The sequence below is a fragment of the Xiphophorus couchianus genome, chromosome 9 (assembly GCF_001444195.1).
Source record: "Xiphophorus couchianus chromosome 9, X_couchianus-1.0, whole genome shotgun sequence".
In the NCBI taxonomy this organism is placed as follows: domain Eukaryota; kingdom Metazoa; phylum Chordata; class Actinopteri; order Cyprinodontiformes; family Poeciliidae; genus Xiphophorus; species Xiphophorus couchianus.
Window position 1 is genome coordinate 17,931,853 of NC_040236.1, and position 23,589 is coordinate 17,955,441.

General features: G+C 38.8%; 4 protein-coding genes across 8 annotated transcripts; 2 read left to right on the forward strand and 2 right to left on the reverse strand.

The window, feature by feature from the left end:
* Positions 1–1,328: 1,328 nt before the first annotated feature.
* Positions 1,329–7,736, forward strand: tmem221 (transmembrane protein 221). The gene is made up of 3 exons (XM_028028150.1): positions 1,329–2,994; positions 5,411–5,496; positions 6,134–7,736. Exons 1-3 carry the CDS (start codon positions 2,690–2,692, stop codon positions 6,673–6,675), a joined length of 933 nt encoding a protein of 310 aa, XP_027883951.1. The 5' UTR covers positions 1,329–2,689; the 3' UTR covers positions 6,676–7,736.
* Positions 5,308–11,371, reverse strand: borcs8 (BLOC-1 related complex subunit 8). 2 transcript variants are annotated; one of them, XM_028028156.1, is made up of 6 exons: positions 11,226–11,371; positions 10,911–11,023; positions 9,838–9,902; positions 9,658–9,765; positions 7,790–7,879; positions 5,308–5,970 (listed from the first exon to the last, which is right to left on the reverse strand). In XM_028028156.1, exons 1-5 carry the CDS (start codon positions 11,260–11,262, stop codon positions 7,810–7,812), a joined length of 393 nt encoding a protein of 130 aa, XP_027883957.1. In that variant the 5' UTR covers positions 11,263–11,371; the 3' UTR covers positions 5,308–5,970; positions 7,790–7,809. The 2 variants fall into 2 exon arrangements, with proteins under 2 accessions (XP_027883957.1, XP_027883958.1); XM_028028157.1 differs by lacking the exon at positions 7,790–7,879.
* Positions 11,372–11,487: 116 nt separating this feature from the next.
* rfxank (regulatory factor X-associated ankyrin-containing protein) lies at positions 11,488–14,706 on the forward strand. 4 transcript variants are annotated; one of them, XM_028028151.1, is made up of 9 exons: positions 11,488–11,632; positions 11,730–11,852; positions 11,998–12,096; positions 12,977–13,042; positions 13,121–13,221; positions 13,298–13,438; positions 13,543–13,609; positions 13,713–13,793; positions 14,506–14,706. In XM_028028151.1, the coding sequence occupies exons 2-9, from the start codon at positions 11,732–11,734 to the stop codon at positions 14,553–14,555; spliced, it is 726 nt and encodes a 241-aa protein (XP_027883952.1). In that variant the 5' UTR covers positions 11,488–11,632; positions 11,730–11,731; the 3' UTR covers positions 14,556–14,706. The 4 variants fall into 4 exon arrangements, with proteins under 4 accessions (XP_027883952.1, XP_027883953.1, XP_027883954.1 ...); XM_028028152.1 differs by having other exon boundaries at positions 13,313–13,438; XM_028028153.1 differs by having other exon boundaries at positions 11,730–11,834.
* On the reverse strand, positions 14,663–17,693 carry nr2c2ap (nuclear receptor 2C2-associated protein). The gene is made up of 5 exons (XM_028028155.1): positions 17,630–17,693; positions 17,458–17,548; positions 16,164–16,269; positions 15,988–16,055; positions 14,663–15,257 (listed from the first exon to the last, which is right to left on the reverse strand). Exons 1-5 carry the CDS (start codon positions 17,665–17,667, stop codon positions 15,135–15,137), a joined length of 426 nt encoding a protein of 141 aa, XP_027883956.1. The 5' UTR covers positions 17,668–17,693; the 3' UTR covers positions 14,663–15,134.
* Between the last annotated feature and the right edge of the window lie 5,896 nt (positions 17,694–23,589).

A 23,589-nucleotide genomic window follows, 5' to 3' on the forward strand; every position in this document is an offset into this window, starting at 1 on the left:
ATTCAGAAATAGCCTGCATGGTCAGTGTACATGTGTGAGAGCAATTCTTCACATTGTGCGTCTTTATAGCTACAGCCTTATCTGCATCTCAGCAGAATAAGGGTTACACCTTTACCTTCCCACCAACCCCCAACTTGTAACAGAACAGACAGGCCTTTGTAACAAAAGTCGCAGGCTTTAAGTGTGTCAAGGTACTTGTGGTTTATCACTGTGTTTATGAAGAGCACGTAAAAAAAATTACAAAAAAATTCCTTTCAGTTGGATTAAAGCGAATGGTAAAGAACTTGCTGTAAAAATTTGGCAAAAAAAAAGTTTGTCTTATGAAAAAAAATTTAATCTTTGATAAGTCATGCTTTTTCTGCAGAAGTGAGAGAGGTTTTACGAAAAGGCCGAACAAAAATCAAAAATTAAAAAGCATGTTTTACAAAATAGGGAATATAAGCCACAAGAGAGATCTCAGCTGCCTGCAAAGTCTTCAAGCTTCAGTGTAGCTTACAGCTAACAAGGTCCCATTTTGAACACAAGAAATTCTAAGAATGCCCAACGCATTCGCGTTATTTATTACGTCTCTCCTCAGTTTAAATGCTTTATTCTACCTGCAGTAGATAAAGTAGTGTCCTGTTGAAAAGACCAGCAGTAATCCTTTAATCACTTCACGAGGAGAGGGTGGCTGTTCATATTACAGCATAAGAAGTAGGCTAATCTTAAAGTAGACTGGAGCCTTTTGTCATATACACATTTATGTGCCGATTATTTTTGCAAGATGTAGAAGTATGCATAGTAAGATGCATTGATGTTGTGTAATTTGAGTGAGTTAAATAATGCTAGATTTCAGGAATCCACAGAAACTGACTTAGAAATGTTTTTGTTAAACTTTTCTTTTTTTTTTAGAGATTATTACTTACAATACTTTCTGTGCAAAACCTACTCTGTATAAACAAATCTGAAGTTACTCGAGCTGAGTTGAAAGCCTGATTTTGCGCTACAGTTGTGAGGTTATTACTTTTTCCTAAATATATTTATTACAGTTGTTTATGACCTGTAATAAGCAAATGCATCCACTTTTGGTTGAGGACATCTGACCAAAGGAAACATGAAACATCTCCCTCTTCTTACACATTGTAAAAATATGTAAGAAGCTTTCTTGTTTATCACAGAAGCATCATCTTCTTAATTGATCAATTGGTAAACACACAACCTTTAATGTGAGCATGTTTGATAGCTGGGAAGAAATGTGTCACATAAAAAACATATACACATTTTTTCTGAAATCACATCTAATGGCGCACTAACAATTCTTGTAAAATACATTGTATTTGTTAGCAACACATTACATTTTAGGTTGATCAGAGGGTCCACTAACTTTCAATCGTAACCCGTGTCTTACTGTTTTCTTTGTTTAGAAATGTGACATGGCACAGGGGCCCATTTCTCTTGGCCACTCCTAACACTGGGAAAGACAGGAGACCATGTTGCTTAATTTATACTAATTTTTGTTGATCTTAAAGCTGGAAATGCTGAAAAAAAAAAAATTAGCTTCTGGACTAAACTTGCTCACTTTAGTTGAAGCAAAACTTGAAAAGTTTAAACCATCTAGAACTGTGATGAATGAAGCTTGTAGAGAACGCACATTCATGACATGAAGCACAGCGAGGAGGATGCTGGGAGAGGTGAGAAACATATCCAAAGAAGAAGAGACGTTTTAAGCCCGTCACTGTGAGGGGGTTTAATTTTGTGGATCTTGTCTAGACACCTCAATCTGCAACTTGTTGAAAATGGTCACAACCGGCAAGCCTGTGTACAGTCAACTGTAATAACAATCAGGGAACAATTATTTAAGGAGGAAGACATTTATAGAAACTTTGCCAAGTTCCTAAGGGACATTTTTAGAATGGACAACTACAGTTGATGCGATTGCAATAGTAATTATAAAAAGCTTCTTATAAAAGGGCCCCTGGGACCGTCATCCTCATAATTGTGGCCCTGATAACAGTGATAAAAATGTATTGTATTCCAACAGAGCTTTTTTAAAATTATTATTAATAAAACACTTACCAGGAGTGAGAACAAGTATTTAGAGTGCTATATATTGCATCTTCAGTGAAAACAAATATGGATGAAAACTGACGATAAATAATAATTTAGATTAAGTCAACAATAATGATAATAAATGTATTTAAGAAGAGCAAATCCTGCTTTACTCAGAATAGTATTAGTTTATTTAATAACTAAACGCTTTTAAAGTAGTGGGCTCATAACTATCAGTTGAAGTTGTAATTCTCACAAGACAAATAAAAGAGTAAGCACTTTTTATCCACTCATATCGTATGTAGGACATTATGCTCAGTCCTGTCATTGTTTGATGACTGTGTTCTGCGCGCTCTCCCGTGAACACGCCAAGCCATTGTTTCCGACGTTCCCGGAGAAAAAGTCCATTGTTGCCGCGAACTTTTTAATCTGGGGGATTTAAAGCCCATCACATGCTCAGACAGAGCAGCGGGGCGCCCTGCCACTCAGCTGAAATCCATACCGAGGAAGAAAAAGGTTTCCCTCCGGACAGGACCTCCGGGAACATTTTCCACACGCTGCAATGCCTGCCCACGGCGCAGGACTGTAGGGAGTTGGGGAGTCCCACTGGACGACGGGGAGCTTCTCTTTCCGCCCTTCTGGAGCCAATTTCAGGATAAACATGACGCTCAAGTACAGCCAGAGGTCTTTAATTGTCCTGTCCTTCCTGGGAGTGCTGTCGGCCATCATGACCGTCTTATCGGTGATCTTAATATTCCAGCTGCGGTCCCACCAGGCGGCGGTGAAGGAGTCCACCACCGTCGCCTCCTCCTCGGTCATACCCGCTCACGTCTGGCCAGTACTGCTGCCCGTCTCCACGGTGCTCTCAGCGCTGTCCCTCACCCTTAACTTGAGCTCCGTGGTCGTCAGTCTCCTCCACAGCTACTTTTCCACGGAGGTCTGCAGAGGGGAGCAGGACACCGAGAGGTATTTGGCCTGCTGCAGCTGAAGCAGCTGGTTCAAGGAGCAGCCAGTTGTGACGCAGATTTAAACCATAATTTGAAGCTAATTAGAATATTAATTCAACCTGTTGAGGGGTATTGGAACTGCTTTCAAAATGGGACAGATTTATGTTTCACTTTTTTGTCGCTGAGAAGTAAAATTGTTCAGTTTTGGCAAGCAGACTGCCTTGTTTATCAGGCTGTAAAACTTACAAAAGCCTCCAACATTATTGATGAAAAATACACCATTTTAACCTTACTGGCTGTTTTTTTTTAAAACGAAAAACTTTCCTTTTAAAGTGTTTTAAGGTGGAAATGTAAAAAAAAAAAAAAATACTTACAATTCTGTATTAAAAGTTGCTGAATCTTCTGGGAACTTAAGTAGCTCTCAGAAAGGTTGATATTAGAACCTTCTGTAATTCTGTCCTCCACATGTTATCTTAAGATTACATTAGGAAAGTTGTAGTAACACTTCAGGTAACATTCCCTAAAGGTTCTCTAAATGTTTCTAAAAATAGATGTTCCTCTAAATAATGAGACATGCAGATACACCCTGAGGTTGTGGAAGCTGTAGATAAAATTTGGGGAACCAGCAGAGTACTCAGAAAATCCTACAAAAGTTGAAGATAACGCTAAGAATCTAACTTGTAGGTTCTCCAATGTTACATTTTGAAAGTTGTAGATTATTATATTCTGTGCAAGTTCAGAAACTTTATGTGTCAGTGTGTATCAGTATGGAAAATCAGTAACTTTTTCTGAATTTTCTGTGAGGGTCACTTGTTATAATCTTATGAAAACATAATTCATTTAGGGTCAGTAAGGGTAGTTTTTGCTTGAAAAGGTCTTGAATGCTAGCCCAGCTTGTTCTTTAATTTTCCATTCAGTTCCAAAAAGAATGTTCTCCGAGATTAAACTGTAAATGTTGTGAACGTTGTCTGAGGATTCTTTAAAGATCATTTCATAAATAAACACAGATAACAGATAACATTTCGGGAATGTTCCCATAGCGTTCCTCAACATAAAAGTTGTAGATAACATATAAGGAACCTCCAACATTATTCCCCTTTACCACAAACGTTCGCTGACAATGTTGAAACTAACCTTTCAGAAACATTCTCTAAAGGTTTCCTGAAGGTTAGAATATCATTTAAGAGGGAATTGTCTGAATGTTTTTTCAATAGGACTCTTCTTTTTTCCCCTTTGGGTTCTAGTAAGGTTAGTATTTGCTTGGTACGGTCTGGTATGCTAGCGTAGCCTCCAAAATGTTACCTGTGAATTGTAGAAATCCTTAAGAGAACATTCAATCAATGGTTCTTTCTTTTGTGTGTTTAGAAAGTTATGCCTTTAGGCAACATTTACTAAAGGTTATCAGAAGATCATATCATTAACCTATGGCCAACATTTCCTGACAGCAATTTGAGGTTTATACCTGGTCAAAACTTTGGGGAACATTCCCTGAAGGTTCTAGTGAAGTTAACACAAGCTCGGATAAGTCTGACATTCTAGCCTAGGTGAATCTTTTTGTAATAAATGCAGCTCCTCCAAAAGTCGATATATTATTTTTAAATCAATATTGTTTTGTTAGTTTAGTACATAAATTAAACAAACACATTTTTATGTGTTTCACAGGTATCATTACTTAGGTTTTCTCATGGCTTTCGTACTTCTTGAGAATAAATGAAAATAATGTCCTAAGCAGGGCAAGTCCTTGGAATTCATCACTTATCTTAATTTTAAGAAAAGAAAGTATTTCTGCTTCACATCCTACATTGGTTCCTCTTTTCTGTTCAAAACACTGTTGCTACCGTTGAAAAAAAAAATGAAAAAAAAGCTGTTTGCATGTGTTTCTCCTCGTGCCCACACAATCTTCTTTCGTTGTTAATGCTACTAACCACAGCCTTGTCCTGGATACTAAATTTAACTATTAGGTTTTGTGTAAAGAAAACATGGTTTCAGAAGTATATATATATAAAAAAATGGGGCTAGCTTATGTGTCAGAGAGCAAAGGACTGCAATGCCTTTGGTCAACACCCCCCACAACTCTTATGAATCCTATCTAAACAATGGCCTTCCTCTTATTATGCACCCAGCACACGGCCTCGCGCTGGCCCTTTCCCACGTCGGTATACTAATTCAACACCAAAGCCTGGGACCTCCCTGCTGACATAAGGGGGCATTCCAGAAAAAGGGGAAATAATAACTAGTGTCACAATATGCATATCAAATAAACCCAAATACCCAGTAATCCCACGATTTTCGATTGACAAAACAAACTTTTCTGGGAAAACAAACACAAAGATATTGTTCTATTTTTATTAACCAATACATTGATTTCAAAAGTGAAGCATCAACGCGAAAGTGCAAACATACTGTAGGTGCTGACATGGGGTCTCTTTCAACAGAGCAGACTGGTTCCTTCTGGATAGCAGAGCTGTACGACATGTGGCGATTGGACTATTCTGCCTGGGGGTGTCTGTCTATTTGGCAGGTAGGAACGACAGACAGAAAACAAAACAGTACATTTTCACATTTTTTCTTAATCACTATTTACTACTAAAGCACTTCATAGACACCTCTCTGTAGCTAAAAATCCACAAAAAGCTTCCACAGCAATGTTGTGTTAGTTGTGTTTTCAGCAGCAGAGGCATACCAGCGCTGCTGCTTTTCCTCTAATCCAGCCGTCCAGTTTCAGAGAACAATGCATTCTTTGAGCAGCCATGACTTAAGTGTTTCTAATGCTGAACCTGGCAGTGCTGGTGCACCCCGCTCCACAGAGTGGCGAGTTACTTTAGCAGAAGGGTGGAAGGGGGGTCACTTCATTGTGATGGTTGGTCGTCTCCCCTTGACCCCACTTCAGCCACAGTCAAATGGTTGTGGAGGCCAACTCAGGAGGTCTCTTTACATCCCAGAGTTGTGCCTTTCTGCCCCTTCCTTCAACATTCCTGGGTCTATGGTCCGTTTCCTGGAGGCAAACAGGATATCAATGAGACAAGCAGCGTTCAGTATGTGTTTGGTTTGCAGTTATCTGGGTCTCTAATGACTAATATTGTTTGCCGATAGTGCATTAAAATACTGCCTGCACAGGTAAATCAAGTTTTCCACGACCTTCTCTTCTTTCTCGGCAGCAATGTCCATTTTCATGCTCCTGATATTCGAGATGGAAACGGGCATCGCCAGCGCCTGCATACTCTCCTCTGGGATCCTGATCCTGCTGGTGGCGGTGATACACTCCCTGGTCAAAGCTTCCCGAAGCGCCAAGCACTACAAAAGCGACCTAGCTGACACCCTCTATCAAAACGACCACGGAAGCAGCAGCGTGCCCATCTCACGGCCCTGTGAGCTAAGAGTCGGAGTGGACAAACTGCGTATTCACCGCAGCCAGTCTCATCATATGCAGCATCCGATCTCTTACCCAACGTGTGGCAACGTCAGGCAGAGGGAGCATTATCAGCAGCAGTACTCCCCCACCGAAGGCTCTCAGAGCCACTCTAGCGATAAAGATGGATACAGCGCAGAAGAGAGCTGCCCTCGAATGCACCGGACCTTGTCTACTGAATCTGGCTTACTACAGGCCCAGGTGAAACCCTGGAATGGAGTCAACAACGAGATGAGGAGCGTTTTAGCACGCAAATCAGGGATTTCAGCAAAAGACTCAACGCTTGTGTGAGCTGACATTCTTTTCAGAGGAATGAGGAATTAGAGAACTGATATCTGACTGGAAGTTTGTGGAGCAAGTGAACCCCCACCGCAGAGGGAAAGCTCTTTGTTTCTTCAGTGTACAGATGGCAAGTTTATCTTGTCTGGCTGCATTCAAAATGGCCAAGTTTCAGGTATACAGTCAACTTTAAACATGATCCACCAATCTGAATAACACAGGTATTGACTAGTGTTGGATGCTGACAGTATGATAACCTTAACGAAAACTACCCCTGGTTTTACAGGACTGTGTAATTTACACCACAAATTGAAACAACAATGTATTACATGATCAAATTGCTTTTCTATAAAACAAAAAAGCCACTAGATGCAACATAATTACAGCCATAGATGTTAGAAATACCAGCAGTTCTAAAGCAGGGATCACGACCCCAAATGGGCTGCAAATCAATAAGTTTGATTCCTGAGATCCTCCTCAGGAATCAAACAAATTTCTAACATTATTCAGTAGTTGTCAAATACAGAATGTTTTTAAAAAAATTGGGCATAATTTGTAATGTTTTCCTCTTTTGCATTTTATAGATGAATAACAAGCTGATAATTACTCTGACAATATGCTCGAGTAGCCAGCCTGCAGCTTAAATGTCATGCTGCTCATAGATTGACCACTACTTATTGTGGCACTGTATTCAATTTCAAACCATAACTGGTAGTGTTTTTTCATGTAGAAATTTAACTGAAGTGATTCCAAAGAGCCGTATTTGTCTTTCTCTGAAGTGATGGAAAATATTATGGGAAATATTAATTCAGCTGATCAGCAGTACACAGTGGAATTTAAATTATAGGAACAACTTTAAAACCTTGATGTTGTTGACCAGTCCAACAAAATGAGCTATAATACACCAACTGGATATTGAGCTGGCACATCTGCAAACTTTATCATAATACTGTAAATACATTATTTCACTTTATAAAGTGTTTTATGTCGGAATTGTGTGCGTGGAGCGATTGCATTTCTTGACGTGTTCAAAAATATTTCATGTAGAACCTTAAATAAACTGTAGAAAGAAAGTACTTGTTTACTTAAAACATATCTTCTAGGTATATCTAGAAGAACTACTAACCTTGGACACGTGTCCAATGTTCATGAGGAAGCAGGTGAGTTTTGTGGAGCAGGTACGGAGGGAGCAGGAGATGCGGTCACATCATTTTGTCTGCATGCAGGTGTTGATGGGAGAAAATGAGCAATGAAATAAACAGAAAAACAAACAAGAAAACTGAAAAGTGGTTCAAAATACGCATAAATTAAAATAACAGCAAAAAAAAAAAAAAGGTAATATGATGCAAATTAAAAAATGAAACCACAAAGTCATGTAACTGTCAATTTGTTTACCTTATTAGGAAATCTGGACAAATAAGGTAAAATCATTTGTATAAAGATGGACACTCAAAGCCCAAACTTACATGGGATGCAAACTTTGATACAAACGTTTCAATGGCTTTTTACAGCCATTTCAGCTCAGAGAAATTCACATTTTACAGAGAGAAAAAAAAATCTCAACATACACCAAGGAGCCGTGTGAAAAAGTACAACATCCCACTTTTTCATCCCTAGGAAATAAATTGTGTCAACAGGAGGTGGCGAGCAAAAATTTATCTTGTTTTATTCATTAAACAAATAAATAAATTGCAATTTTTAAAATACAGTGCATGTTATGAAATCTTGCATTCAGTTTTTATTGTTTATATTATTTTTTCAATATTTGCTAACATTTCAATCAAATAATAATGTGTCCAAATATAATGAAAATATACATGATTGCTTCTATTGTACAAACCTGCTGCTTAATTTCAGTCTCACATTAGGAGCAATTTTTGGCATTATTTTGAATTATTTATGTTTTTATTTATTTTATTATTTTTTGGGGAAAACACAGTTCTTACTCACTTTGAAAAATATGGTAACTTACTTTGGCCACAGTATAATTTGAATTTAAAAAACCCTAATGTTGCTTGATAATTTCAAGAATGTAGGTACAATTTATTCATTGTAAGGGTAGAGGTGATGTGAGCTAGACTTACTCAGTTCTGACTGTCGATTCTGGTAAAAATGTTAGTTCTGAATTTGGAGACCAAGGTCAATAGTCTTAAATATTGCACTGCATGTAAACACAGGTATTCACTATTTATGGTCTGTGGAAAGAACTGTGTGAAAGCCGTCTTCAGAGACATACAAGGTGAGTTCAAAAGTTTGAAGTGATAAAGGACACCTGAACTTACAAAATACAAAAAAAGTAATAAATAATGGCAACCTGACAATATTCTTTCTAACCAACAGTTGGCAGACAAAAGGATTTTGCTACAAATGAAAGGTCATTTGTACTCATTTTTTTATTTTATTTTAAAAACGTTAATGTAAGAATGGAGTAAAGTCAACTGAAACAAGCCAATGTTTATTTTGAAGCACATGTCATACACAGCTGTGCCCTTGTGAAATTTAGGTAGGGGACAAACACAGCTCTTAAGATAACACCACAGCATTTCATTCAAGTGCTGGTCTGAACTTTGACTAGATCAAAACAACAATTTGATTATTTTGGTTTTCTATAGGTCTCCTTTGGTACTGTGTTCTGGATCAATGTGTTATATATTTTCCTAATAAGGCTCAAGGTTCAGCTGTCCATGAGATATTATATTTTTTTACTCTACCACCACTGTGTTTTAGAGACATCAAGGATTATTAGTAATGCTTCCATGTTTCTAGTATCTCATTTAAAATGTTTTGTTCAAATTTAACACAGCAAATGGAATACCGTATACTTTTATTTTTATATATAAAAAAGTTATCCAGTGTACCCTTCAAAATTACTCTAAGGCTGTTTAGAATTGCTTAAGGTACTTCAATAAGGTACATACAGTACTAGGGCTTATAGATGGGGATATAAACTTTCTACGGGTTACATTTATACACATATTTACAAAATGTTTGTACCTGCGTCCATTAAAGTTACTAATCTGCTCCTTCATGGTGATGGTTTGTCGAAGAAGGGTGTCAATGTTCTTGAAATACACACTGCTGTTTGTCATACTTTTCACGGCACTGCAAAACACACACAGAATTAACTTTGTCGGATGGGGTTCGGCTTAATTCAAACGTTGTGAAGCTTCTCACCTGCATGCATACTCTACCGAGTAGATGGCTCCCTGACTCTGTTCCTCCCAGCTCTGCATGTCTGTCTGTGAAAAAAAGGAACAAAGAAAGAAACAAATGTCAACATAGAGTTGATCAAAATACAGAGTTAACAGTGCAACTTGATTAAAAGACATCACGTAGCATGCTTCTCGGAAAAAATTATTTCAACAGCAAAAAAAAAAGGTTTTGTGAAAAAAAAAGATACTTTTTGTTTGTGTGTTCCTTTAAATAAGCTGTGATTCACTTAATTTTGAACTCAAGTTATTTTAGACCACTGAGTATTAGATTGAGACAATGGGGAAAAGATGGCAAGTTTATTAAGCAGAACTTTGACAAATTTGATCAGAATTCCCTAAAATACAATATATTATTTAGAGGCATTTTAAATGACTTTTAAAAAATATATATCTTAACTTTGAAAAAAATAAATTCACACATCCTTGTTGCTAATGTGCAGCAATAAACACAATGATGGCATAATTCAAATAAAAACAAGCTTCTCCAAAACACCAAGTGAACTGTTTGATTCATCATCTGCTGCTGGCTGGTAACACAGCTCAGTATGCTTAGTGTATATGGTAAGCAAAGCTTGGTTTTACATAACAACAACTCCCCCCCGCAATTGTTCTGTTCAACAATTCCCATAGTTTAAAGTATTTGAACGACTTTAAAATAACTTTAAAGAAGAAAGTTGGAGTGACAGCCTGTGTCTTAAATATGTCTTACAATCTAAACAATATATAAATGTAAGCAATAATAAAACTATAATTATTCTAACATCGATATGAATAACTAGGGGAGGTCAGCATCTTACACTGGATCAATAAATTAAATAAGGATGAGTTAAACTATCCAATGCATTCATAGCTAAAAAGCACAACATTTAGTGCGTTAGGCAGATCAGGAGCCAATATTTGTTTGTAACTAAGTTTCAGACTCATAACTGGATAGTCTAAAGATGATTGTTCACTCAAATTACAATGTGTTGCTGGACGATTTAGTTTTTTTCTTTTTTTAATGCTGCAGACAGCTGTAAGCTGAAGGAGGCTTACCTTGTGCTGCACCAGCTCAGGCAGGGACCTCCTGACGTGCTCCTGCAGCCTGTACAGAGCCACTGATGGCTCGTTAGCCAGGACATACATACTCTCCGTGAATTTGTCACTCACTGTGGAGTCAAACAAGCCAGGACACAGCATTAAATGTGTGATTCGTGCCATGAAACATAACAATAGCGAAACAAACACTTAACGGTATTATATGTAAGACTTAGCGTGGCCGCTAGCTTAAGCAACCATTTCTAAGCGCTGTAACGTTAATGTATGGTTACAATAAAAAGTCATGTACGGATTTGTTTTGCTGCTGTTTACCTCTCCTCACTTTCAGCTGCATCTCTTGGTCGTCCATGACAAAAGCTTGTATCTCCTCTCAGAATCACAACAGCGCGAAGAACGGCGTCAGCTGATTCCTGCTTCCGTATTATTGTCCATCTGTGCAACACGACGAGATTCCGGACAGAAACACTGACTCCAACAAACGTTTTTCCTCAGCGAATGTAGTCAGAGATGCTTTGATACCCGAAACGGACTGCTGATTCAAACGATATTTCATCTCGTCTGCTCCCTTAACATTGTCTCTAACTAGCAAAACAACCGAACAACGTGAGAAGTGTACTTTCCAAACTGTTCGGAAACCGAAACGATCCGGTGTTCGAGCGGAAATTTTACACTTTCTGTTTTCCCAAAAGGAAGTGGGTCTGTGAATGTGGCTGGATGAGGTAAGGAATTTCCCCCCGCAGGTTTTACAAACTCTTTTTTGTTGACTCTCACTTGTTTGTGCAGACGCATAATCTACTGTCAAATTGTTTTCTGTAGTTATGATGGAGAGCAGAGATGATGAAGAGGTTACAAATGGCCATCACATTCAGCAGCCTAATGCTGCTGAACATTCTTCCAGTTCAACACGTGGAAATCCAAACGGTATTATATCTTCCACAGGTGCTCACATTCTTCCCACTTTACACTACCAGAGTATTCCATGTCATCTGATTATGGTAGTCTTAGATTGGATGGACTGTAAATAAAATATCCCCTCTGTCTATGTCCACTAACATGGATGTGTTTTCTCTGATTGGTACTCTAGAGATGGATGTGGAGGAGGATGACATCTTTAAACACTCCACTACTTTGACCAACAAGCAGCGTGGGAATGAAGTAACAGTACGTCCAGCAACATTAGACTGTAAGTAAATGCACTTAGAAACGTGCAGTTTCAAAAACCAGGAGACTATTTGCAGGCACAAAAGTCCATATTTATTTGGGACTTTTGATGGTGCATCCTAGCCGTCCACACATTGGCAGTGTTTAAAAAAACAATAATTGAGTAGAACACCTATAATTTATAGTATGTTTTCCATAAGCTTAATATAACCTGGAATATGTTGGAGCACCAGTGCCACTGTCCACAGTGACAGTAGTTAACAGGGCCATGAACTGAAATGGTGCAGATCCAGAGGGAACTATTTGAGCTGTTTTCCACATTGACAAGAAGTCCATTTGGAGTTGCCAAAATATGGTTCTCAAACCAAAGATCACCATGTCCACCATGATGGAGAGCTGGCAGCTCAAATCCTTCAACACCTTAACAATTACGCCATTACGTATTTCAGTGCCGTCCTCAACCATAATTGATAAATTCATGGACTATGCTTAAAATTATGCTTGAATTTAAAAGTTCATTTAAATGTGTTGGTTCACCCAAACAAGTGGTCATATATTCAGCCGGAAGCCTGCTGATAGCTACAAAAAGTATTCCGTAGGGGTATTTATGGCTAAGAAACATTTATCCAAACATTGGTCATGATGATTTTATGTATTAGACAAAATCTGCAATAAATTCAAATGAACAGTGTTTTACTAGCTCTTTGAAGTTGTTTGTCATATCAGTCCATCCAGAAAAAATAAAAATAAAACAAGATAAAAAGTTGTCAATAGTTAAAAGCCCAAAATGGAGATGACTTTTATTACCCCCATGAATGCGTGTAAACCTCTGGTCAAAACAGTAGGTGTTTCATCATCGTTTCTGGATTATTTGCATCAGTTATTTTTTAACCTCCCAACAGCTCTGTCCATACATCAGCTGGCAGCTCAGGGTGACGTTTTGCAAGTGGCTGCACATCTAAGTAAAGGTAAGAAAAATCCCTTCCTGTTGTTTTGAAAAGTACTTGATTCTACAATCCCGAGTGTTTTGTGTTTTTATCTTGCAGACGGCTCAGTGCTCACCACGCAGGATGATCGGGGTTTTACGCCCCTCATGTGGGCGGCTGCATTTGGAGAAAAAGCTATGGTGGACTTTCTCTTGGAAAAGGTTAGGAGAAAAAAACAAGACATGCATTACATAGAAACTCTTAAGTGTCATTTTCAATGAAATAAAAATTTCATAGAAATATATTTTAAAGGGTGCGGATCCCAATACAATTGCAAGGGAGCGAGAGAGCGCCCTGACTCTGGCCAGCTCTGGCGGCTACGTGGACATCGTCGAGTCTCTCCTCAGACATGGAGTGGACATTAACACCTACGACTGGGTACAGCTGGGACTTTAGACATTTCCTTCACACATGCTGAATATATATCAGCAGAACAAGTTATATGTTAAAATATAACCACTGCTTTTTTTTTTTATTCCCAGAATGGTGGAACTCCTCTTCTTTATGCTGTACGAGGGAACCACATCAAATGTGTAGAAGCTCTACTTGGTACATTGCATGTCTTTTTTTTACAAAATAAAAGAATATATATAATAATAGTAGTAACACTCGATTAAAGCAGGTTTATTCTAACAATGGTAATCTCTTACAGGGAAAGGAGCAGATATGACCATAGAGTCAGACTCTGGCTACAGTCCAATGGCCTTAGCTGTTGCACTTGGACACAAAAAACGTATGTATTAGATTGTTCCAAGGAGTTACATTTGCTCTCATTTTGTCATGTTAAAACCACAAACTGCAATGTAATTTATTAGAATTTTATGTGATAGAAAAAAAAATCATTTTGAATGCAAGTTAACAAGTTAAAATCTTTAATCAGATTGTTCTGCCATTAGCTTTTAGTGGCTTATTATTTGACGTAACCCGATTTCAAACCACCCAACAAATTTATTCATGGCCTTGTTGTTCTACATGACTGCTCAGTTCACAAATGTTCTTTAAAAGAAAAAAAACCCCAAAACATCAAAGGCCTTCAAAGTGCAGCTGTAGTTACACTGAGATTAAAATACACTCAAAACTATTTACCCACTTCTGGTTATCTGTTGCACAAAATTTTATTCAGGCATGGCAAGTTAAAACGTCTTGAATAAATATTAAAATCACACTTTCAGATTTGTGGTAAAAAGAAAAAAAAGGAACACCATGAATCCATGTACCATGAATTACTATTTTTGCTTAGTTTTCTTTTCTTTTTTGCATAAAATCCCAAATAAAGAAATTAAAGATTATAGTTGTAATTAACCAAAATGTGTAAAAGTTAATGGAATATGAATACTTTTGCAAGGCAATAATTACAAGTATCAATTTAAACCATTTTTAAAAGTTTTTGTCATAAATTATCTGTAAAAAAACAAACAATTTTTTTTCCTCCCTTTCTCTTCTAGTTCAGAAAGTGTTGGAGGACCACATCCTGAAACTCTACAAGCCAACATGACGTCAAATAAACCCGTAGAAACATTAGGCAGAAGACGCTTTGCTCACATCAATGCAACATTTAGAGGGTAAAAACATCCGTCACATCGACAAAACACAACAGAAGATAGAAATGTAAAATGGATTTATTTATGCACTTACAGTTTAAAAAACCCCCCCAAAAAAACAGTTGTTTTTTTTGACAGTTTATGTAAAAGTTATTTTGAAAGAATGAATGAAACGTCAATTGTTCTGTAGAATTGTTTTGAATGGAATTGGGGAAAAAAAAGCCTTAATAAAATGCTATTTTTCGATAAAGCGGTCGTGTAATTCAAAAGGCACAATATACATTTCTAAACGCAGCAAACTTTTCACATCACTATGGCCATCAACGTGTCCAATGTGTGCATTTTCCTGTTTCACTGACGTGAAGTGAAACTTCCACACAGACGTCTGAACGCAGCAATACCAAAAAAGGCCACGTTTGCATCAGTTCACAAGGTGGCATTACAGATGACATGTTTTCCAAGTGTCACCACACCACCCTTTACTTTGGCCACGGGTTATTTCCTCTCTCATGAGAGCATGAAAAAAAAAATGCTCATGAGGTTTTTTCCCCCAAAAGGTCCAAGGAATAAACAATGATTCTCCCAAAAAAGTCGGTGCTGTTCTCAAACAGTATTTTTACTTTGTCCACGGTGGGGGCCTCCTGTATGGGAAAGCTGTGGGTGTGGAGTTAAGAACAAAATACGGGTGGCGATACTGAACAACATGGTCAGAAAAATATTGTCCAATAACTATTATGAGCCGAACAGAACAGCAACAGGAAGCGTGCTGTTCTTTGAAGTTACATTTCTGTAAGAAGAGCAAATGCGTAAAACTGTTTCATTTTCTGTTTTATATTAACTGCTGGATACAAGAAAAAAATATTAGGTAATTAATGCAAATGTTTTTGTTCTGATTTTTTTTTATTTTTAAATGGCACTTCAAAATGACTTTAAGCCGTTACTAATATTTTCATTTCATCAAGTCATCTTAACGTGCAGGTGCTTCTCAATAAATGTTTTTCAGCTGGAAAAGTGAAAATCCAACCATATAAATTCATCACACAAAGATTAATGAGTACAAAAATCTTTTAGACAAGTAGTAGTGAACATACAAGTTTCACGTTTTGAAGTAAAATATTAACAATGTATTGTCGCCTTAATAAAAGTAATTTTTTTTGCCAAAAGTGATTTTGGCAGAAAGAAAATATATCGCTGCCTTTTAATTGCCAAAATATGAATTAGGCAAAAAAACAACAAAAAAACAACACTTTTGACAAAAAATGACTTTAGTGGCAATATTAAGCTTTTCCCTAATGTTTAATTTAATGAGAAGCACCTGCAGGCATGTCTTGTGAACATGCAACATGCATGACAGTAGTCCTAATGTAAACATTTGAGTGAGGATATCTGAAGACAGTTATTGTCCTCTGGGTAAAACTGGCTCAACTCTGTGAAGTCTCCGTCTTTGCAGCAACCTGCAGAAAGCACAAACAAATATAGTTTGCATCATCTTGTCGCGCTTGCTACAGGAAACTCTAAAGTTAGAATGGCAAATACTTCTTTCAAGAAACTGCAGCGTTTACCTTCTAATCTGCATGTTTTAGCCGAAAAGCCGCCCTGGAATTGGAGTTTCACCACGGAGACTTTTACCGATCGAGGAAACTCCAGCAGCACCCACTGACAGTCCCCCTGACAAAGAGAAGACAACGATTGAGCCACACTGTGACGTGGACAGTACAATATGTCATAAAAAAATGCAGTTTTCTATTTTCTGAACCCCTGGAAGTCTAGAAAATATGCTGCACATTGGAACAAAACCCTAATTGTTTATAATCATTTCAAGTAAATACGTATTCAACAAAATTCAAATTTAAGAAATTCTGATATCTTCAGTTCTGATTAAGTAAAAGAACATTTACATGCAGGAATGTTCAGCTGAAATAATTATTTTTGCCGACAATCACTGTTGTCAACTTTAAAAGGTTTAGGATCTATTAATAAGTTATGCTGCAGTTGCACCTTTAGAAAGCTAGAGAAACTTATCTGCAAAAAATCTGGTCAATTAGTTTCCTAAATGCCCAACAGAATGCTAATTCTAATGAATGTTTTGTAATTCTGTGCTTGGTGCACATACTTATTTTGAATGTAATTCTTAACTCAATAAAGCTAACTGTGTTGAGGCAAACGGTATCATTTAATGTCTCGCTTATTTAAAAAAAAGCATCCTTATCAATATTAGGCCAACATGGTCTCAGCTTTTTATCTTTTCTATTCAAGTCTGACTTTCAAGAAGAAGAAATGTTAGAGAAAAAAAATCCCAAATGATAGAAAATATGAGGACTGAGTCAAACTAACCATCTTTGGCTGCTACACTCACTTTTTGCACAACCGAAGAAGAAGGAGAAAGTTGAGCGATCAGACAAACAAAAACAGAGTAACCAGGCTTTAGGGTCAAAGTCGGCATGCTACGGGGATTAAAGAGTGCAGAGAAAAGTGTCCCCAGACCATTATACCACCTCCAAACCTTTTTCTTAATGTTGTGTACATCAGGTTCTGACTTAACCATCTGAAGGTTACTCTGACATTTGCCAGGGGTTTTTGTTAACACAGTAACCACTCCCTGGATATTTTTTTTTTTCTTCTTCTTTTGGACTATCAAAACCCCAATATTACACAAAACAAGAGGTACAAAGTCACTTAAATCCTCATTCTTTCTCACTCTTGGTTTCTAACTCAAGTCATCTTCACTGGACTAGATGTCTAAATCAGCTTTATTTCTTCACGATGCAACACTGTTTACTGTAAAAAAAAATAATAATAATAATAAAAACAATAATAACATGAACTTGGAACAAAGCTGTCACTTTATTTTCTTACCTGGTCTGAGTTCCAGCAGGTTTCTTCATTACAGTCGAACATGAACTTTTTCCCAAACTGCTTTACGTCTCTGTTTAGCACTGAGCTCACCCTAAAAGGACAAGAATTGGGGGATATTTAGTACCTGGAGGAGCATAGTAATTATTTCTGAATGAATAACAATTTTATTCACCTGCTTTGAGTTTCGCTACAGATCAGCTGAGAAGCCATACTCACAATTTGCCGTAAAGCGTTGTGTCCACGTGGTGTTATTTTTACGACGGCCAACATGGAACATCGTGCTTCCCACGGCCACTAGATGGAGCCCTCGATCCATCTTCACCTTCTCCTTGAGTAACACATTTATGTCTGTTACTGATATCACAGAAAGGGGAAATTAAAGTCAGCGCATATTAATCAAGATCTCCGTAGATAACACACAGTATTGTTTATTTACTTATTAAAAACTCTCTTTGGTCATTACAGGTGAAATTACAGTTCTCCAGCATGTCCCTGCCTTGATCACTGTTGATTAAAGGTCACCGAGATAAACATGTATTCAGAAGAGAGGAGCCTGGTCAGTGAAGTTGAGTCAGTCAGCTTCAAATGACGAAAAGATTAACAAAAGGGAAAGGTTGTACACGTTGATGTTTTTGCCATTTCACAGGTGACTGCATATGCGGCATAAAAATAATCAAAAACAATGTCAGCTCAAGATTTTAAAGCTTTTCCCAGGGACCATATCCCCACGTCTCTGTTTCATAACCTGGCAACCAATAACACGGAAGAGCATGTGTGTGTGACTATGTGTGTGTATTTGTGAAGAGGTTAGCCTACTCATTACTGATGGAGAAGTCCTGCTGAGGCTTTGTCACAGAGTCCCCTCAGTGCAGATAATCAATAGGTCTGAAATACAAAACCTGATGAAACCCAGGCTCCTTGAAGACTGCCCATAAGGGAGTACTGAAGGGTGATTGTATTGTCAGGTTTGGACTCTGCCCAACCCCCTTATTCAGGGACCCCCTCTGAGACACGCACACACACAATCACATTCTTACCGTATCTGCACCCAATGTCACTTTGACTTTGTGATCTATTAGAGGAAATGCTTGCTCCCAAACAGCGATTAGGTAGATGCAAGAAGGACACCCACATGACTTCCAGGTGGGAAATATTTCGAGCTTAAGAATGGGGCGCAGCAATTTATTCGGCGGAAGCCACTCTAGTTGTTTGGCTGGTTTGTAAATACCTTTAAGTATATGTAAAGCTGTTAATCAGATGTGCTGTCTCCACAATTAACTTACCAGGTGCTCATTAGTCTGCATGACAAAAATAATATCCTGAACCGAAGCCGTGTGCGATGCCCACCTGGCAAACAGTCCCACGAGGGTCTCTCATGAGTGAGTGATGAGCTGTTGTTCTGACTCATAAAATGGTGCCCATGTGGGTCTCTAATGATCCCAAGGTGGGCTGCAAGTGGGTCATTTGCTCTGAGAACACATGTGCTCTTTTTGTGTCGTGTACGTGACTAGATAAAACCAGACAACCAAAGTGGTCTTAAGGAGGTTAGCTCAAAACCTAAACTGTAATACAACATTGTACCCTTTACTTGGGAAACTTCAATACAGTATGTATCAGCAAATTCAGAAACCCAATGTCCAGTGCCTATAAAAATACTCCCCCACTTGGATGCTTTACATTTTTATTGTTTTTGCAAATCAATCACGATATTAATATTCATCCCCTTCAAGCCATTATTTAGTAGACAGGCTTTTGGCTGCATTCACAATATGGCATCTGTGTAGACAGGTCCCAATTGGGTTTTCACACCTGGACCCTGCAGTTTTACTACTTTCTTTCTTGAAAATCCATTCCAGCTCTGTCAGGTTGCATGGAGATCAGCTGTGAACAGCCCTTCTTACGCCCTATACAAATCGTCTGTCGAATTCCAGTCTGAACTTTGACTTGGCCACTTCAAAACATCCGCCTTGTAGTCTCCAAACCATTTCTGTGTAGCTTTAGCCGGATGGTTTTGGTTCAGTGTTTTGCTGGAACATAAATGCTCCCTGAAGTCATACTTTTCTTGCAGATGGAAACAAATTTCCATCCAGGATTTTATTCTGATTAATTTATTTCATCTTCTACCTTTTTCAGAAAAGCCTCCCCACAACATGATACCGCCATGTGTCACAATGGGGAAGGTGGCGTGTTTGCTGGTTGTTCACCAAACATAGTATCTTGTCGAGTGGCTTAATTGGTCTCACCAGACCAAAACATCTTTCTTCCACTTGACCAATGAGTTTCCCAAGTCCCTTTTGGCAAACTCTAGTCAAGTCTTTCATTCCCACTCTCCCATAAAGACAACATTTGTTGCATGCAGACTCTCTCCAACCAACCATCTTAGCTCCTTCTAGAAGTCAGAAGTGTTCTGGTGGCCTTGCTCACTGGTCTCCTTCTTGCACACTCACTCAGTTTGTGAAGACAACATGATCCATTCAGTTTTACACACGTGTCATACTGTATTTCTTCCATTTCTTGATGATGAATTTAACTCCAGAGGATGTTCAGTCCCTTAGAGATTCTTTTTTGTATCCATCCCCTGACTTGTTCTTTTTAAAAACCTTTTTTTTCTGATTTTTTTTGGAGTTTTGTCCTTGGATGAAAGACCTTGCCTGCTTGTGGCAAGGAGTCTTGCCACCAGTGGCAAGATGCACAGCAGCCTGCCCTAGGTGAGCTGTGGATGCAATGTAGCTCACTACCATCAATGACTACATTGATGGTAGATGGTAAAGGGTTTTGGGGCACTCTGGACAAGATAACTCCAGAGGATGTTCAGTGCCTTAGAGATTCTTTTTTGTATCCATCCCCTGACTTGTTCTTTTTAGAACAAGTCAAGCACAAGTGCAATATTCCTTGCTAGTCATCTCAGAAAGTGATGATTAGTGATTATTGCTTACAGGTAAAGAACACCCAAAATTCAGTATCTCAGACATTTAGGTGTACTACTATTACAGCTATTTAAAAATAATTCCTACATCTGCTGCTTGAAGTTACAAAGTAACAGAGTGCCCCAAAACCCTTTACCATCTACCATCAATGTAGTAATCACAAGAGAAACAAAGTACAGTAGCAAATTGAAGCATGGAAATCTTATTTCACGTAACACCCAGCCATTTCAAAGATATTTCCCAACAATTCATTAAAAGAAAAATCTGAAAATAAGGCCCAAGACACTGCAAGCTATACAAGACGGCGCATATGGTGATTTACAAAAAGCCACAAATTCGTAAGAATGATTTTGAAAATTTGAAAATTTAGGAAACAGAAATATCATAGTCCAAACACATTGACAAAGCAGATGAAGGTTTAAAAAACAGCAAAACAACAAAAGTAAAATAAAATTATGTTTTAAAACATCCAGTTATCAGTTTTCTATACCCCCTTATCTTTTCAGGGTCACGGGGGATGTGGAGGGCTGGGGAAAGCTGGGGCCTTTCTCCAGTGGTCTAAAAATACTATACATAATAGCATTTTCCAAAGCACAATGTTCTAAAATGTGTGTCATGTATGCATGCAAAGATGGCTCAAAAACAAAAAGGGATTTTTCAAATCCTAAAACAAATTTATAGACTGAACAGAAATGAAGCAGCAGAATGACTGAGCTACATCCAAATACTCATAAGCATCAATAAATAAAGGCAGATGACAGCACAACAAACACACTATAGCAAGTCTTCCCATTGATGTTTGGGACGGAGATACCCTCCACCCCCCCCCCCCCCCCCCCCCCCCCCCCCCCCCCCCAAAAAAAAAAAAAAACAGCTTTAGTAAAAACTTAGTATTATGTGTTTTTCCTCATTCACACATTTTGATGTGTACACAGCATGCTTTCACATACTGAGCTGGTTTTGACAATCAGTTGACCTTTAGAGGGTGATGTTTGCCCCATGCAGACCACATGTATAGTTTGTAACTGGATGGAAGCCGAAGCTCTTGTCAATGTTGTCACGATATGTTGTATTTTCTACCAAAGATGGCTGGATGCTGTAAATTCAGAAGTGGACCAACATGCCGCTGCAGTTTCACACCATAGAGAGATAGACTGGTAGGTGAAACAAAGCTAGGAATACAGCATGGGAGTGGACACACTTTGCTTTGCTAGTTAGAAGATAAAGAACACAAAATAAAAATCAAAAATCAAACACTCTCTAGAGACTTGTTTACCAAGACCAGGCTAGCTGATGCCTGTCAGTGGACTATAAGACAGGTGTTTTGCTGCTACATATAGCTGAAGGCAGGATTTACAATCACCAGGGGTACGGTTCCTGAAGGCTGTGTATAGTGCAGTGACAGGTCATGGTTCATGAAACGTGCCTTCTCCTCCTTCATGCACCAGCAGTCAGAGTCCCTGCTTGCTCGTGATGTGGTTTAAGGCCCAAAGGACAAGCTTCGATCCCCCCACCCCGTACGAGCCCGTAATCCCACAACCATAACTACATCACTGGCCTCTGATATCTGAGCCTATAGTAATGAGTGAAGCGCCGGCAGGTCTCACAGCAGACCGAGGTGTGATGAGATGCTCGAGCGTGTCATTTTATGGTTGGGTCATGTGGATTTGTCCTGAGGAATAACGGGGGATTTTGCAGCTGAAGAAATCACTGTTGAATGTACGGGTTCTGGTTGTAGAGGGAGAACAGAACAATGGGAGAGAAATTGGGTGGAGGGAAAAGGCTGTGACATTCTGTTGTTTCTTGAAGGTGCTGGTGCATTTTGCAATTACACACCAGCTACAGAGAAAAGACTGGTGCTTGTTTTCCTTTCTCTGAAGTCAAACACTTGTCTGTGTTCTCTTCCCTCAGGCAAAAGCTGCTAAGTCTTGGAGGACAGCCAATTCTTATTGTATGTTTTCCAGTGGGTGAGAATGTCTACATTAACAACACAAACCCTCATCACCTTAATCTGGTTAAAATATGTGAAAACAGATACAAAAAGATATAATATTTAAAACAGACTCTTTTTTTTCAGTCTTTTTTTTTGGAAGCACAGCTCATTCTGCTTTGTTTGACTAACTCCCTCGAAAAAATGTCAATTAGCCTTACCACATCACCCTCCCCCTACCTCACAATAAGGACGGAGAACCATTATTCACCAGTGTGAACTTGTGAAAGAAAACATTGTACGCCTATAGGAGCTAGAGAGAACGGTTGAATTGGTATTGCAGGCTGTCACCGAGCATAGCAACATACTTCAAACTGAACAAAGCTGTTCAGGCAGAGATGTTCAGGCAGCTGTGATTGTGCATCTGAACTACATAGGGGAGATGGACTATCATCTGTTTTAACCCCTAGAATTGTTTCTACAACAATTAAAGAAGATAGCGCCTCCAATTAGGAGTTCTCCGTCTCATTAAAGCTTGTTGTTTCTTTGTGAATGTGACAGGTGGCAAAGCCCTGCTTTGTTCCTAAGGGGGGTTTCTGTGTGCAGGTTTGCCGAGGTGACAGTGTGGGTACAGATATGTCACTGAGAAGATCTGGTAGGTGTTAATGCTGCAGAGCGAAGCAGCAAAGTGATGAGCACGAGGGTGATGTTGGTTTGCACAGGCCGATCAGGGGTTGCTTGTGTTCTTGGCGTGCACTGCGCAGTCTGTGTGTTAGCATGTGCTAACACGTGGAGGTGTTTTCCAGCTGTCAGATGGGCTTCCTCCTTAATCTATGCAGACAGGTTTGTAATTGGAGCCCTAAATGGAGAAGGGAGGAACCCGCATCTGATGGTGCACCCCCAGCCTAAAAGATGAAGAAATAATAGAGGTGGAGGATGGGCTTGAATGTGTGTGTTTAGAGGGGTGCAGATGGGTTAGTTGGTGTGGAAGTGGGGGGTTCGAAGTACAAAGACAAGGCGACATGTTGTCCTGGGGATCAGGGGGCTCTCAGTCTGTCTCCGAGGCAACAGCATCAGTGTCTGGGTCGATTTGCTCGATCCCCACCTGCTCGCCCACTCAATCTGGCCAAAACCAATTGAGTGCCTCTATGAATGGATTCCAAGCGCATTGCTGATTTTTGTTTCTGTGCGTTTCATATGCATTTCAAACACTTTCCGTTTCAAATCTCCCAGTCGTAGACCTCACAATAATGCGGCCATCTCCTTTGGTCTCGG

Coding starts and splice junctions, on each gene's coding strand:
- tmem221 (XM_028028150.1), top strand. CDS start 2,690: ATGACGCTCAAGTACAGCCAGAGGTCTTTAATTGTCCTGTCCTTCCTG. Junction 2,995..5,410: donor GGGGAGCAGGACACCGAGAG/GTATTTGGCCTG, acceptor CTCTTTCAACAG/AGCAGACTGGTTCCTTCTGG. Junction 5,497..6,133: donor GGTGTCTGTCTATTTGGCAG/GTAGGAACGACA, acceptor CTTTCTCGGCAG/CAATGTCCATTTTCATGCTC.
- borcs8 (XM_028028156.1), bottom strand. CDS start 11,262: ATGGACGACCAAGAGATGCAGCTGAAAGTGAGGAGAG. Junction 11,024..11,225: donor GCAGCTGAAAGTGAGGAGAG/GTAAACAGCAGC, acceptor TTGACTCCACAG/TGAGTGACAAATTCACGGAG. Junction 9,903..10,910: donor CTGAGCTGGTGCAGCACAAG/GTAAGCCTCCTT, acceptor TTTTTTTCACAG/ACAGACATGCAGAGCTGGGA.
- rfxank (XM_028028151.1), top strand. CDS start 11,732: ATGATGGAGAGCAGAGATGATGAAGAGGTTACAAATGGCCATCACATT. Junction 13,043..13,120: donor GGCTGCACATCTAAGTAAAG/GTAAGAAAAATC, acceptor TTTATCTTGCAG/ACGGCTCAGTGCTCACCACG. Junction 13,222..13,297: donor TGGACTTTCTCTTGGAAAAG/GTTAGGAGAAAA, acceptor AAAATTTCATAG/AAATATATTTTAAAGGGTGC.
- nr2c2ap (XM_028028155.1), bottom strand. CDS start 17,667: ATGGCTTCTCAGCTGATCTGTAGCGAAACTCAAAGCAG. Junction 17,549..17,629: donor TGTAGCGAAACTCAAAGCAG/GTGAATAAAATT, acceptor TTGTCCTTTTAG/GGTGAGCTCAGTGCTAAACA. Junction 16,270..17,457: donor CCTGCTGGAACTCAGACCAG/GTAAGAAAATAA, acceptor TCTCTTTGTCAG/GGGGACTGTCAGTGGGTGCT.